Source organism: Balaenoptera ricei, chromosome 14 (assembly GCF_028023285.1).
Source record: "Balaenoptera ricei isolate mBalRic1 chromosome 14, mBalRic1.hap2, whole genome shotgun sequence".
Classification (NCBI taxonomy): domain Eukaryota; kingdom Metazoa; phylum Chordata; class Mammalia; order Artiodactyla; family Balaenopteridae; genus Balaenoptera; species Balaenoptera ricei.
This window is the reverse complement of record NC_082652.1, coordinates 26,486,739-26,503,082: the sequence shown is the minus strand read 5'-3', so window position 1 is coordinate 26,503,082 and position 16,344 is coordinate 26,486,739. Positions and strand designations below refer to the sequence as shown.

At 52.2% G+C, this 16,344-nt stretch overlaps 1 protein-coding gene across 1 annotated transcript; it reads left to right on the top strand.

Moving 5' to 3' along the window:
- The first annotated feature begins 15,367 nt into the window (after positions 1-15,367).
- LOC132347924 (immunoglobulin iota chain-like) lies at positions 15,368-15,892 on the top strand. Its single transcript, XM_059894869.1, has 2 exons — positions 15,368-15,413; positions 15,498-15,892. Exons 1-2 carry the CDS (start codon positions 15,368-15,370, stop codon positions 15,890-15,892), a joined length of 441 nt encoding a protein of 146 aa, XP_059750852.1.
- The last annotated feature ends 452 nt before the right edge of the window (positions 15,893-16,344 follow it).

Sequence of the window (16,344 nt, the reverse complement as noted above, 5' to 3'; positions counted from 1 at the left end):
CTAAGCTCTCACCCCATAGCAGGCTGCTCTTCCATGGGGTACACAGGGGGTGTGCTAGGGCAGGCTTGGCAAATGATCATTTTAACAACCAAAACACTAGGTTCTGAGCCGACGGAACCTTCTCTATTGGAGCATTTCCCACGTCTGTATGCCTGAGAAGGGGCACCTGCCGAGGGAGGCTCAGGCCTGGGGGCAGCCTGCGGAGCAGACAGGGCAGGAGAGGGAAGCACCAGGCCCCTGTCACAATCCACCAATTGTTCTGAAGGCAGAGATCCTCTGAAGCAGCTAGAGCCCTTGCCAAAGAGGTGGCTATGACTAGTTTGAATCCTCCTCTCTGCGCTTCTTCTGAAACGTCCCATTTCTCTGAAGGAATAGCCCACAGGAAGCCACATGCCTGGGACCCTCAGGGGCATCTCTGCCCTTGCCCCTCCTCTGAGGGCAGAGCGCCACGCCTCCATCACTCAACTACCAAACTCTCCATGAGGGATCATAGGGGCCAGAGAAGAAGTTCCCAGGACAGAGTACAGTAAGCGCTCAGCACACTCCCCGTGAGACAACATCCTTCCCCCTCCCCTCCCAAAGCCTGTTGGCCTAGACAAGCTCCTTCCCCCCAGATGCCTTTCTTATGAGGAGCCATTCACACCTCCAGCTTCTCCCACTGAAGCCTGAAGCATCTCCCTGCTCAGTACCTGAGGCATCCTCACCTATCCCCCTCTAGTTGAGGTGGGTGTTGTAAGTAGCCCATGTTTCACCTGTCACCCGGATTTCCTCAGGGCCTCCTCCTAGATTCCAAGGCAGCTTCTCCTCCCCACTGGGATTTTCAGCCCAAGGACCATGAATCTCCATCCAGCAAGATGTAAGGAGCTGAGGCCTCTGGTTCCTGTGAGCAGCCAATGATCTCAGATGCTCCTTTTCTTGTCCGTGAAAACCAGGATTTACAGTTGGCCTACTCCCACCAGGTACACGGCTGAATGCACATCACCTGTTTGGAAAGGGGCTCTCCTGGGATTCCAGTGGCCTCTAATCCTGGGGGAGACAGAGGAGGAAAGCTAGTGAGATCAATTAAAGTCTTGGCGGCTGCAGCTGGTCTTGTTTCTCCTCACAATGAGCTGCCACCTCTGTCGTCCTTGGTAGCTTGCAAGGTGGTCTGAGGGGTCTGAGCCCCTCTTCACTATGCCTTCTCTGGCTGCACTTGTCTTTTGACTGTCACAACTGGGCAAGGGAATACTGGTGCCTTGATAGAGGCACCAAAAGGATCACTTGGGAGTCAAACATATTCCTCTCCACCCCCTGGTTTAAAAGCAGCCCTATCTCCTCATGATGCAGGGGCTCCTTTCCTTGTCAACTGGGTGCCTGACACAAAGAGGATAAAGCATTCAGCTGGCACTCTTCTGTTGCTGGGCCTAACCAACTTTATGACTTGGTGGGTTTGACAAAGCTTACCTCATGACAGGCAGTTCTGGACATGCGGTCACCTCATGTCCCACGGTCCTCCACCAGGGCCCAGCAGCACTGCAGGAGTTGTTTTACAACACACATATAATTCACCACTGCAGACCACAAAGCCTTGCCCCAGACCCCTGGAAGCCGGCACTGTGACTCTCCTGCTGGAGCTTGCCACAGATTCTACATGGCACATTCTCCTACCACTGACACCTCCAATCTCCTATGTTCTGCTGAGTCTCATGGCTCAAGCGCAGGGCTGCATTCATGGCAGTCTGGACTCTGCTACTCTGCAGAGAACTTTCCTACTCCGGGTTGCACTCAAAGGTGGTGGTCTTTTGTGTCACCCCATATATTGGCCAGAGGAGTGTTCTCAGACGTGGAACGTGCAGTCTCCAAAACCTGTAGTGTTCTATCAGGCATCATGCTTCCTTCTTCGCCACAGGAGGTGCAAGATGTGATCGTTCATCTTTCATTTTGGATGATATGACCTAGCATGCCCTCAAGCCCTGGGGGCATTCAAAATTGTTCTCATATGGCAGGTGCTTGACTCCTCATATGGATCAGCTCCTACTCTGCAGTGCATGTTTCTTACCAAGACCTCCAACACGCCAGCCATTTCTTGCTAATCTAACTCGATTAGCATGTCATCAAAGTGAATCAATGCCACATTCTGTGGATGCCCAGATGACAGATGGTCCAGCTGTCTTTGGACTATGACAGAGGGTGGATGGGTATAATCCTGGGGCAAAATTAAATGCATACTGTCGGGCTTCCCTGGTGGCGCAGTGGTTGAGAGTCCGCCTGCCAATGCAGGGGACATGGGTTCGAGCCCTGGTCCGGGAAGATCCCACATGCCGCGGAGCAACTGGGCCCGTGAGCCACAACTACTGAGCCTGCGCGTCTGGAGCCTGTGCTCCGCAATAAGAGAGGCCGCGACAGTGAGAGGCCCGCGCACCGCGATGAAGAGTGGCCCCCGCTCTCCGCAACTGGAGAAAGCCCTCGCACAGAAACGAAGACCCAACACAACCAAAAATAAATAAATTAATTAATTTAAAAAAAAAATAAAAATAAATAAATAAATAAATGCATACTGTCGTCTGTTCCATGTGAATGCAAATGGTATCTGATAGGGATAGAACAGAACACATTCACCAATGAATGTCTTCATCCCATATACCTGAGGCGCCACTAATCGGCTCAAGGAAAGGGAGCACATCTGGCACAGCAGCTCAACTGGGGCTTCTAGTTGGGTAAGTTTATAGAAGTCTCAGCCAACCTCCAGGATGAATCTGGTTTCTGCAGGGACAGATTGGTGAATTATATGGAACTATGACAAGGACCACCACCCATGAGTCCTTTACATCCTAAGAGTGGCACAATTTTCCATCATGCCTCTTAGGATGTGGTACTGCTTTTTATTTACTGTCTTGACCAGGAGTGGGAACAATTACAGAGGCCTCCATTTGGCCTTCCCCATCACAATAGTTCTTACCCCACAGATGAAAGACCCAATGTGAGTATAGCATCAACTTCCAAATGTTCTATTCCAATTACACATTTGCAAACTGGGTAATGACACAGTATACCCATTGCGAGCTGATCTCGGCCAGGATTCTATTTATTACCTGGCTCTCCATTCTAACAGTGGGCCACAATGATGTTTTGGATCTCCAGATATCAGTGTCAACTCTGACACTATGTCCAGCAATACTCAAATTGTTTGTATATTCCCCTTTCGCTGGTCCAATCCTCAAATTGCTTGTATATTCCAATTCCCCTTATTTACACTTAGCTGAGTCTGGTAGCCAGCCTCCAAATTGGCTGCAATGACTCTTGCCTCCTGGTATTCATGCTCTTGTGAAGTCCCCTGCCACACTGAATAAGGCAGGTCTGTGCTAACCAATAGGATATGGTGGAAATTACAGGGTGTGACTTCCAAAGTTAGGTCATAAAAGATACTGTGACTTCCACTTTGTTCTCTCTTGGATCATTTGCTTTGGTGTCATGGAGACTCTCAAGCAGCCCTACGGAAAGGTCCATGTGGCAAACAACTGAGGCTTCTTGTCAAAAACTTGCCAGGCATGAGGGTAAGCTACCTTGGAAGCCTACACTCCAGCCCCAGATGACATCTTGACTTCATCCTTATGAGAGACTGTGAGCCAGCACCATCCAGCTAAGCTGCAACCAAATTCTTGACTTTCGGAAACTGTACGAGATAATAGCAAATTACACTGCTGAGTTTTGGGGTAATTTGTTGTACAGAAACAGGTAACTAATACGCTGAATAAATGTATGTAGATTCCTTTGAGGAAATTATTAGAGTCCCCTTCTTCAACCAAAGGGTTTCAGGCCTGAAAACTGACTCAGATCTAGAAACTTGGCAAGGGAGTATGCCTTTTTGTTGGGCTGACTGCCCTCAGCCTCCCAATCATCCATCCTTGATTTCTTTTGATAGTAAGAGTATTACCCTTGGTGGCGACCCTTCTATTGATATCTTGCACTTAAGGACACTGTTCTTTTTTTTTTTTTTTTGGCTGCGTTGGGTCTTCGTTGCTGCATGGGGGCTTTCTCTAGTTGCCGTGAGTGGGGCCTACTCTTCGTTCTGATGCGCAGGACGCTGTGTTCTTTTTTTTTTTTTTTTTTTTTTTGACGCTGTGTTCTTTAAACCATGTCCATAACCCTTTGTGGGTCAGGTGCCTTGGCTGCCACTCCAACCATACGGCTCATTACAGTAATTGAGTCCACCCAGCTTCTGATGTGAAATGCTATCACCTGACCCCAACTGCTTCAGGGTCCTATCATCCCCATTTTTATTAGTGAGCCTAATCCTGTAACAGCTGCTCTTTGCGTCTGTCAGCCCTGGCCTACAGAGGAGCACCACCACCGAGCTGTCAAGTGAGGCTGCTGCCCGTCATCGGCATATTCCGAGGGCCTTGGTAACTGGTGTGTTTGCTGGGGCTTCCCGTGCAGCATAACCATTTGGTTGGATTTTCTGTTTTGCAGAAAGTGCATCTATGCCAGCCTGCCACCTCCCCTGAGCCCCTTCCCCTTCCGCTGCCACCTGTCCCAACAATCCTGGAGTTTCCACCTCACTTAGCACTGGCTGTTGCTCTTTGCACACTTCCAGAAGCCATCCTTGTAGCAAGTTCACTTAAACTTGTTTAGGTCCCTGACAGGATGTTAAACATTCTACCTCTGAAGGATGCCCCAAATCAGCAAATTCATCCCCCAATCTCAGTGTCTGGGCCCCTTCACGGAGCACCCTCATACTGCAGCCCCCCACGCCCCCCGGATGGGCACCCCCTGGCCAGGCCTGGCAGCATCTTCGGGGCGCCAAGACTGAGCCTCCCCCACCCCACCCCCACCCTGAGCACAGCCACCGCGCGCTGCCAGCGCTGCCGGGATGAGTCCAGTCAGAGGCCTGGAGGGAAACTGGGGGAGCGCGAGGAAGGCGAGGAGCCTCGGCAGGGCGTTCAAGGAAGGGCGCCTCGGAGGAGCCCGACGGAGAACGCGGATTTCAGATTATTCGGGGCCCGGGCGGGCGGGGGGAGTCCATCGCCTTCGGACCTGCTGCTCGGGGTTCCGGCCCCAGCCCGCGCTCCCCGGCTGCCCCGGAGAGCCTGCCTGCGTCTCCTCCAGCCTTCGCTGCAGCCCCGCCGTCGGCGTCCCCAGCACCGTCCGCGGCCTGAGGAGGGTGGGCGCGCGAGGACGTAACGACGGCCCGTGCCTGAGCTCGACGAGGTCTCACCCCCCGGAATCCTCACTCCCCCACGCCGCGCTTCCAGCTTTCCTTTCAGAACTTCTCGGGGCCCCAGTCAGAGCCGACCGGGAGCACGGGAAGCCGGGGCCACGCTCTGAGGCCTCGGCCGCGCCAGCCCTCAGGCCTGGACGCCCCCAAACCCGGCGAGGCAGCTGAGGGAAGAAACCTCGGGGAAGGAGGACAGGCCCATACCGGAGCAGCCCAAGGCCTGAGGCCCCCACGACTGCACGCCTCTCCATGCTTCACGTAGGAGGCGGGACGCGAAGAGCTCAGTGATTCACGTGGATGAGAGAAGCCTCTCGCCTCGCACGCGGCAGATGGGCGGGGCCTGCTGCTCTCAGGGGAGATCACGTAGGCGGCAGGGCGGGGCGCGCCTCGCCACGGGGACGTGGGCGGGGCTTTCCCTTTACCCGCTCTCCCCCAGCGGTGGCCTTCGCAGCGCAGGCATCAAGGTGGCTGTGGGCCTTGGGTTCCAGGGTTCCCAGGCCTGGGCCTGAGGCAGGACTGCAGTCAAGGATCAGGGAGCCCATTGACATGTAAACCCCTCCCCTATCCTGAGCAAGGGTGAAAAGGTAGTGGGGTACCGCCACCCCATTCACACATCTGTGAGGTTTCAGGAATGTTCCTCCCTCCTCTCAGGGTCTAGGATCAGGCTAGTCATCGGATCTGGGTCTCAGGACCAGGCCCCCCCCTCCTGCACTGGCAGCTGTGGCAGGGACCCCCGTCTCTTGTGCCTCTGTTTCATTCTTTTTTACGGCTGAGTAATATTTGTGTGTGTGTGTATATCACATCTTATTTATCCCTTCATCTGTCGATGAACATTTAGGTTGCTTCCATGTCTTTAACATGTGTGGAGCACTATTGTAAATAGTGCTTCTATAAACATTGGGGTGCATGTGTCTCTTGAAATTAGAGTTTTTATCTTTTGCAGATATGTGCCCAGGCAACTCTGGGTTTCATTCTGGTTTCTTGCTGGCCTCAGAGATCCTGAATCACTCTGTTTCAAAGTTAACATCCCTTTTCCCACTGAGCTCAACAGAGCACCAACTGTAGCATGTCAGGCCACAGAAATAGTAAATGTTTAAACTTTAAGGTGCAAGAAACATCTTGGGTGAAGATACAGAGGGACCCTTTCTGAGTACCATCCTCCTAGTCTCTGCAGAAGTGATGAAACTTCCATGGGCTGCAGGAAGCAGCCTGTGGTGACCTCCGAATTTGCAGCATGAGGCTAACTGCACCCTCCTCTGACCATGGCTCTTGCCCAGAACTCCAATCCTCTCCCCTATACTGAAGAAAATCCAGTGTCAGAAGTCTTCAGGTGTATATATGTGGAACCTAGAAAAATGGTCCAGATGAACGGGTTTGCAGGGCAGAAATAGAGACACAGATGTAGAGAACAAACGTATGGACACCAAGGGGGGAAAGGGAGGGTGGGGGTGGTGGTGTGATGAATTGGGAGATTGGGATTGACATATATACACTAATATGTATAAAACGGTAACTAATAAGAACCTGCTATATAAAAAAATAAATAAAATAAAATTCAAAAAAAATAGTCTTCAGGTGTAACGTGTGTTGTGCTGACATCTTCAGAGGGGACAGAGAAGGTTTAATGTACAGAGAAGTGCACAAACCACAAGCATACAGCTTGATGAGTTTTCACAAGGCAAACCCTCTTGCGTGACTAACACCCAGATAAAGAAATAGAGCACAGAACAATGTTCCACTTCTTGGACAACAGAAAGAGCCCCACAGGGGATTCTAACCAGCAGCAAGATTTCCAGAACTATTGCAAAGAGCAGGGGTTTCCAAACTTGGCAGCATATTGGAACCACCTGGAATCTTTAAAAAAGCACTGATTCCTGGCTCTGACCCCCTGCCCCCGATGTTATGGTTTCATAGATATGGGGGAGACCCAGGCATCCAGGTGATTCTAATGTGCAACCAAGTTTGGAAACCAAGACAGTCAGGAATTAATAAGCAAAATGTGCCATGCAGGTGATGGAGTAGTATGCAGTTGTAAACACAGAGATCTCCACACATGCTGTAAAGCAAAAGAAAGTGAGGAATAGTTTGGGCACTGCAGAACAATTAGACTGATGCATGTTTAAAAAAAAAAAACTCATAAAACCACTATCATTTTCTTAAGATATGTATGTGAGAGAGGGAAGATGGCGTTTGACAGCTGGGAGCCTGCCTGGTCCTAGCAGCCAGGTCTTGGGTTGCCGGGAGCTGGCCTGGCCCCTACAGCTCCTCTGAACATGCATAATTTCACAGAAAGCCAGCCTCAGACAAGGCCAGTCTGGGACCCTGCTGGATCAAGACAAAATAAGACCACTCCACAGTCATATACGAACACAGGAAAACATGAGCATTGTTCAAACCACTAAATGACCAAACATCCCCCCATGCTGGCTCTTGTGAGTGAGTGCTACTTTTCTCCCAGCTACAGCTTCGGCCCGCCTCTGGGCTCCCGCCTCTGGGGTTAGAATGAGGACAGTACCCAGTGATAGGATCACCCGGCTTCCTGACAGCATCCAACCACCAGCAAAGCCTCGCTTCCTTGTACCTTCCCGGAAATTCCCTAACGCAAGTCGAAATCCCCTAATAATTCTTTCCTAACACCCTCCTACAGAGACACCCCACGGCTCCCACAGTGCAGTGAATCCAGAAATCCACCCTCGCTTGCCTGCAGGTGTGTCCTGGATGTCTTTGTCTGGAGAACACTGACAAATGCACAGCATTACAAACAAATCCAATTGTCCTGAAGCACACTCATCATGATGGTAGAATTAACAAATCTATGATAGAGTAGCAGCAGGTTTGATCTAATAGCTACCAGAATTTGGATGCAGTGATAAGTGTAAACTGTATTTGGAGGTTGGTGATCTGAAAAGAGCTGCTATTTCTGTTGGTGACAAACAGGTATGGCCAGTACTGTGGAGGTGTTTTGCCTGTATTCACAAGTGAAGGAACTGATGAATTTTAGAGGTCAGTTGTAATAACGATATATATTTTATCGCCCCCAAGTTCAGCCCTGTGCTGGGGCTCGCGCATCTGCAGCCGGCAGGGGGCGCCATGGAGCTGTCCGAAAGGGACAGCTGGTGGGGACCTCCCAACCGGGAACCCCCAAGGGGACTCTAAGGTAGTTGCGCCAACAGGGCTTTCACTCAGGTGTGACTGACCACAGCCGTGCTCTGCCAGGACCCCTGGGGTCCCGATGGGACCAGGTGCCCCTCCACCCCAGAGAGGCGGCTCCAGGAGGCCAGCCCTCCCCAACCCTGTGCAGTCAATGCCCAGAACAGGGCCCTGGGCTGGCAGGGGGCCAATCAGAAAGCAGCATCCTCCTGCATCTCTGCCCCTACGAAGGTGTCAGCAGGTATTAGAGGGACCCGGGAACCCAGCCTCCGCTGTGGTCTCAGGACTGGAGTTCTGTGGGCCCCTCCACCATGGCCTGGACCACTCTGCTCCCCCTCGCCCTCCTCACCCTTTTCCCAGGTGACCGGCTGATGGGGTCTCAGGTCACAGCCTGGCAGGGCACCTGGACTCCTCTCCTGCCTTCCTCCTGGGTTCAGTGCCGGCTCTCAGCTCAGGGTGACTGCTTTCTGTTTCTCTCCTTCCATGGTCCTGGTCGCAGTCAGTGCTGACCCAGCCGGCCTCGGTTTCGGGGGCTCTGGGACAGACGGTCACCATCCAGTGCTCTGGGGGCAACAACCTTGGCAGGAACTATGCCAGGTGGCTCCAGCAGGTGCTGGGCGGGGACCCCACGCTGGTGGTCTTCGCAGATAGCAGTCGGCCCGCGGGAGTCCCTCCCCACTTCTAAGGCTCCAGGTCCAACAGCACGGCCTCCTTGACCATCTCCAGTCTCCAGCCCGAGGACGAGGCTACTTATTACTGTGGCACACGTGACCACAGCCTCAGCGCACCAACAGAGCTCCAGGGCCGCGGGCAAGTGGGGCAGAAACCTGCTCCCCGCTCTCTCTGTGCAACCAAGTGATTCTGTTATCTCCTGCTCCTCTGGCCCCTGGGGCATTGCACCCTGTAACTGTGCCCTGGGCTTCCCAGGATAGAGGGGCCAACAATATGGATCCTTCCCCAGGCTGCGGAGCCCCAGGGGCCCAACCACATCAGTGTGCAGAGCAGAATTTCTGCCCCAGACTCACCTGAATGCTCTAAGCGTCATCTGAGTTTGTAAATCCTATGTTATAAAGGGGTTAGAGAAATCCCCCAGTATCTACCAATCTCCCTCACTCATTCCTCAGCTTCCGGGACCTGATGATTGGCAAACATCTGGATGAATAGGGGTGGAGGTGGGGTCCAGCCAGCGCCTCAGGATGGCCACAGGCTCCTTCAGTCTCCAGCCTCTGAGATTTGTTCCTCAGCTCAGAATTCTGCTCCCTCAATTGTCGGTAGACAGGAAGAGTTGATCTGACTCTTAGTAATGACTTCAGAGAGAGGGAGATCCTTGAATCCCCACTGGTAACTAAATACTGGGAAAATGGCATCTTGGGCACAAGGAATTTGGCCAACTCAATTCCTTATGGAAAACAGAACGTTAAGTAAACTTGGGGTATCCCACCTTCAGCTGGTCAGGCATCACGCAAGCCTGGAGTTCTGGTGTGTCTGGACCTCCATCCCTCCTGAGGGAGTGAGGGAATCTCTCCCTTCCAGAGCTCTGTTAAATGCCCTAATTAGATTAATCTGATTAAGTAAATTGTTAAAAAGAAGAGAAAGTTTCAGCACTTTCATATTCTTTGCCCACAGCTAAGCCTGATTGGATTTGGGGGCTTAGTTCAAATGTTTGAGGGATTGATTATTTCATTCATTCAAGAAGAAAAGTAATTGTTTTAAAAAAGATAAATACTCAAAAGTTTTTCTTCTTGGTACCATCAAAATATCGGAATGACCATATTAAAAAGCAAATAAGGTCACCCTGTGCTGAGAGTCACACACCCAAATGCCCACACAGGTTAGGGGAAGCTGTAAATGAGCAAATATGGCTCAATGCAGAAACAAAATACCAAAAAAGCCCCAAAACTAAACTAACCACCAGAAACTTACTGAAATTTGTTTATTCATCTACAGTGTGAACATACAACAAACAAAAATATCTCTGATGATGACTGTTTAAAATGCAAAGTGGAAAAATCTTAAAAAGGAAGCACTGACCTATTTTTACTTTGATAATTCATTGTTCACTGATTTGAAATGAGAAACTATCTCATTTTATTTATTTTACGATGGAAAATGACTGCTTACAAATGTAGATCCATGCAAATGTCGATCCATTTACTGTAAAATCCTTCCCCTGCTGTTTCCTCTCAACCTGGTCTTTGCACAGTAGTTGGTACTTTTTCCAAAAAAAAAGTGAAACAAAGCATGCCCCCCCCATGATTTTACATTAAGAGAACATTCCTCCCGTCCCTTCCCTGCCCCCCCATGTCGGATGGGGGAACCCCTCTGCCCTTCTAACCCCACTTCCTCCACCCTGAGACTCTTGGGGCTCAGCTGTGGGTCACTTCTGCTCTTAGGAAGATGTTTGATGTTGTTTGGTTGATGGTATAGTCCTGTGTGATTTCAGCAGGGGCAGAAGGTAGATTTTTAGTGGTTCTAGTTAGAGGCAGGGCAGGTGTCGTGAGTCTGGTCCCCTCTCAATGGACTGGGGCCTCAACGTGGGCGACATGCATTCAGTGGGGCTCAGGAACCCAACTGGCTGTGTTAGAATTTCCAGCTGGTCACCCAGAGCGAGAGGCTGAAGAGCATGGGCTGCTCATGGGCGCCACTTGCTGCCCACCCCCTGTGTGCCCACCAGCTGCTGTGTGGGCCGTCACCCCCACGAGAGAAGCACCATTCATTCATTCATTCATTCACGTTGTTACACAATAGTGAATCTATAGGGGAACTGTATTACCTAAGGGTTGTACATTCAGTGATGAATACAGAGAAACGGTCCCTGTCCTCGCACAGATTGTGGTCAGGAGAAGAGTGATGCACACAGATAAACCTGGATAAACGCTTTGACAAAAATGAAAATAGTGTGTAGGAGAGCAAGATGGGGTGAGCCTGTTTATCTGGGGCAGTCAGGTAAGACTACAGAGGAGGTGACATTAAAATTAGCACCAAAGGAAGGAGGCTAGTTCTGAGAGGACCAGGAGATTGGACGTGGGGCAGCTTGAGGCCATGCAGAGGCTCATGGGAGCCAGAGGCATGTTTGCTCCATCCTGTGTTTGTGAGACAGGAGCCCCAGTGTGCACCCAGCTGCTCAGGGCCACCCAGTTCGCATGGGTCACTTCAGCCATAGTCACAGGCCAGTGCAGAGCCAAGGGGAGGAAACATAGACTCCAGCTTCTGGTGAGAGGACAAGCCCGTGTGACAAGGGGCCTTGTGGGGCCATCTTGGAACAGTCTCTGGATTCGTTTGCTAGGGCTGCAGCAACAAGTTGTCACAGACGGGGCGGCTTAAACAACAGAAATTTATTGTCTCAAAGCTCTGGAGTCTGGAAGTCCAGGATCAAGGTGTGGGCAGGGTTGGTTCCTTCTGAGGGCCGTGAGGGATGGATCTGTTCAAGGGATCTCTGTCTTCTCTCTCTGTCACTTCAGATGGTCTCCCACTCTGAGTGTCTGTCTCTGTGCCCACATTTCCCCTTCTTTTTATTTTTTATTTATTTATGTTTTTGGCCAAGCCGTGCGACTTGTGGGATCTCAGTTCCCCGGCCAGGGATCAAACCCAGGCCCTTGGGCTTCCCTAGTTGCACAGTGGTTAAGAATCCACCTGCCAATGCAGGGGACACAGGTTCGAGCCCTGGTCCAGAAAGATCCCACGTGCCTCGGAGCAACTAAGCCCGTGTGCCACAACTACTGAGCCCACGTGCCACAGCTACTGAAGCCCGCATGCCTAGAGCCCGTGCTCCGCAACAAGAGAAGACACCACAATGACTAGCCCGCGCACCACAACTAAGAGTGGCCCCTGCTCACTGCAACTAGAGAGAGCCCAGGCACAGTGGCGAGGACCCAACGCAGCCAAAAATAAATAAATGAAGTAAAAACCAAACCAAAACAAAACAAAAAAACCCCCATGCCCTAGGCAGTGAAAGCGCGGAGTCCCAACCACTGGACTGCTGGGGAAGTCACAAATTTCCCCTTCTTGTAAGGACTCCAGTCTTGTTGCATTAGGGCCCACCCTAATGACCTCACTTTAACTTAATTACCTCAGTGAAGATCCTATCTCACAGGAAGGTCACACTCTGGGGTACTGGGGGGGTTAGAACTTCTACATGAATTTTGGGGGAACACAATTCAACCCTTAACACCCTCCAACGGATATGTCCTGTTTCCTGCAAGATGCTGGCTGATCCGCTGGCTGATGAGAAGTAAGATGCAGTCTCACCTCTTCCTTGAGCCCAGTTAACATTTCCTTTCAATCCTTATCTCTGGGGAACGCTAGAAATCAACTCCTTTTCCCTCAACAGTTAGGATTCTGGGGGACGTGGAGCATCTGTCAGCAGTCTGCCAAGATGGCGGCCGGAGAAGGGCAGGGGTTTACGGGATGAGGGGGGACATCGCGGGCCCAGGCTCGGGGACTGCAGTACAGTGCCACCTTCAGGGCCGTTGCCTCTCCAGCAGGTCCACCAGCCTGACTCTCCAAGAGAGTGTAGGCCCTGTGAGGACAAGGATCTTGCCCTCACATCTGCCATGGCATCTGCGGTGCCTGGCCGGGCAGGAGCAGGGTGGATATTTGTTGAACAGATGCGAAAACAATGATTTCCCCCAGGATTTTGGGCTCACGCCCCTTTATGCAGAGAAAACCTTGTTTCCCTCAATGTCTTTGTTTCTGTTTGTGGGCTTCCTCTGTTTCCAGGTGCATATGGATGCCTCCTAAGTGCCTCTGGAGAAATATAGGAGTGGAGTTATAGGAAAGAATGTTGGGCCTGTGTTAGCCTGTTGGGGCTTCCATAACAAAATGGCACTGACTGGGGGCTTAACACAACAGAAATTTATTTCTCACAGTCTGGAGGTGAGAGGTCCAAGATCAAGGTGCCTTTAGGGTGGGTTTCTGGTGAGACCACTCTTCCTGGCTTGAAGGCAGATGACTGCCTTCTTGCTGTGTCCTCACATACGTGGCCTTTTTGTGTATGTGCAGAGATAGATAGATAGATGGATAGATATGGGAATTCCCTGGTGGTCCAGTGGTTAGGAATCCGCGCTCCCAATGCAGGGGGCCCTGGTTTGATCCCTGATCAGGGAACTGGATCCCACATGCAGCAACTAAGACCGGGGCAGCCAAATAAATAAATAAATATTAAAAAAAAATAAAGTAAGATTAAAAAATAACAAATAAAAATAAAAATTAGATAGATGAGAGATACAGATAGATTAATAGATGATAGATGGATAGTTAGGTAGCTAGATAATAGGTAGACAGACAGACAGATAGACAGAGCGAGCTCTGGTGTCTCTTTCTCTTCTTATAAGGACACCAGTCGTATAGGATTAGGGCCCAACCCTTATGACTTCATTTAACCTTAGTTACTCCCTTAAAGGCTCTACTTTTAAATAGAGTCACATTGGGGGTTAGGGCTTCAGCATATGGATTTGGGGGAACACAATCCAGTCCATAAATGGGCCAAAGTGCCTGCTTAGTGAGCTGGAGAACGGGGAGCAGACGATGCTGAGTGCCCTTTGCAGTGCAATTCTGACATCAGCTACATGGAGTTAGGTTAACTGTCACAAGTTAAGGGCACAGCCCTCTCTCCCCAAAAAATAACACTGCTCATTTCAGATTGCAAGCTCAGATAGTCCCAGGCCACCTGTATTTCTGACGAATTGGCCACAGATTTGGGGCGGGTCCCCAAATCCCCTCAGGATGAATGACTTGGTAGAAACACAGAACTCAAGAAAGCTCCATCCTTATGATTCCAGTTTTGTTGTAAAGGCTACAAACCAGGAGCAGTCGAATGAAGAGATGCATGAGGGGCGGTGGGAGTCCCAGTTGTGGGGCTGCTGTGTCCTCAGGATGCCTTGCCCTCCTGCACACCCACAATGCACCAGCCTGGGAGGCTTCCCTGAACCTCTGTGCCCACAGTTTCCACTGGGGTTTCATTACTCAGGACGATTGCTGGGACCACTGGCTCTGTGCTTGGACTCAGCCTTGGGCCCCCCTTCCCCGCCCTGGGGGTTGTGCTCGTATCCCATGGCCTAAAGCCCTAATCTTTGAATCACATGGTGGGGCTTTCTTCATGGCCAGCCCCCATCCTGAATCACCCATTAGCATAAACTCAGGGGCCCCCATGAATAACGAAGACACTCCTATCACTCAGGAAATTCCAAGGATTTAGAGAGACTCCCTTCCAGGAGCCAGGGACAAAGAGCAGCCAGTTCTTTTCTATACAAACCCCTGGTCCCCACACAGCATCTTATTTATGGACCTGAGGATGCAGGTGCAGGTCTGGCCAAGGGGTGGGCCCCCAGGACCACTGAGCTCACTTATGCCTCCTCCCCCGATCCCTGGGGAGACCATCATGAGGAGGAGGGGGCAGAGGGCCAGGGCAGGGCTGAAGTGGGTAAGGCTACTCTACCTCCACCCCCACCTGCCCTGGACCCCAGATGGGGGCCCCCTAGATGCTCCCTTCGAGGAAGCTGCTAGTCACTCCAGCTTTACTCCAGGAGGAAAGAGGCTGGGTTTGGGTGGAGGGCGTGCTAGGGACATGGGAGTGGACAGAGTGGCCCCCTCACCCCAGGGCCCCTTACACTTTCTGCAGCACCAAGCAGGTGTTTTCCACCCTGAGTACCTGTCCTCTCTTCCCGGTTCACCAGGCACATAAATGTGCACAAGAACCTTATTCTGTGGGGCTCATCTTCTTCAGGGGGATGTTGAGGTCACCCCCTCAGGGACTCGAGCCTGGCCTCCTGGGCACTGGCCCGTGAGCTCCAAGCAGGTGCTTCCTCCCTAAACGCTTCCATGGGGCCAAGGCAGGAGCCGCGAAGGCCACCACGGGACCGTCCCCCTAACCGACAACACAAACCCAAGAAGTCTGGAATGGCCACCGGGAACTGGGCGTGCAACGGCTCCACCCCTGGGAGGGCGGAGGCGGGTGCTGGTGCAGCCCCGCGAGGGCCCGGGGCCCCAGTGCACACTGGAGGCAGAGCTCTGCTCGGCTGCACCATGTCCTGGACCCACGTCCTGCTGGCACTCCTGGCCCACTGCACAGGTGAGAACCCCCAGAGCTCAAGGCCCCCGGCCCCTTCCCTCACCCTGCTTTGCCCTGGATGCCCATGTGCTTCTGTGTCCCCAGCTTGTGGCCCTCAGCCGGTGCTGAATCAGCCACCATCCGTGTCCTCGTTCCTTGGAACCACGATCCGCCTGGCCTGCACGCTGAGCAGCGACCATGATGTCGGTGTTCACAGCATCTACTGGTACCAGCAGAGGTCCGGCCACCCCCCAAGGTTCCTGCTGAGATATTTCTCCCACTCGGACAAGAACCAGGGCCCCAAGGTCCCCCTTCGCTTCTCTGGCTCCAAAGACCTGGCTAAGAACACGGGGTATTTGAGCATCTCTGATCTTCAGCCGGAGGATGAGGCTGTGTATTTCTGCGCTGTGGGGGTCCAGGGCATGGAGCAGGAGCCGGAGACGGAGAGAGAGAGGAGGGAAGAAAGGGAGCCTGCTGCTCCAGTCTCCCAGGCACCCTAGGACACACTTACCTTGAACTAAAGGCAGAAGGGCACACATCCCCGAGGGGAGGGTGGTGTGGCGAGGAGGGTGGGGCCTTGGGCTGCCCCAGGCAAGGAGAAGCTCCTGGAAACCCCTTTGGAGGCTGGATTCGGGAAATAAATCTGCTTGTGTCTTGGGAAGTTGTTTTGCTGGGTGGTCTGAATTTGTTCCAGGGAGGCCCCAGATGTTCTGCGAACAGTCAGAATGAGTGGGACGCACCCAAGACCCAACCAGGGTGAAGGTCCCAGGAGACCTGGCCAGTCACGGTCTGCTTGGCTGGAGCCCCTGGTCTTGTGGGTCCTGGGAGGCAGGGGGCTGCCATAGCATCTTGGGGGATGCCCCTGCCAGGAACAGGACCCCCTATTGTCACCTGATTGTGCACAGGGTAAGCAGCTTAGAAAATGCCTTCATTGGGCCTCTGGGGAGGAGAG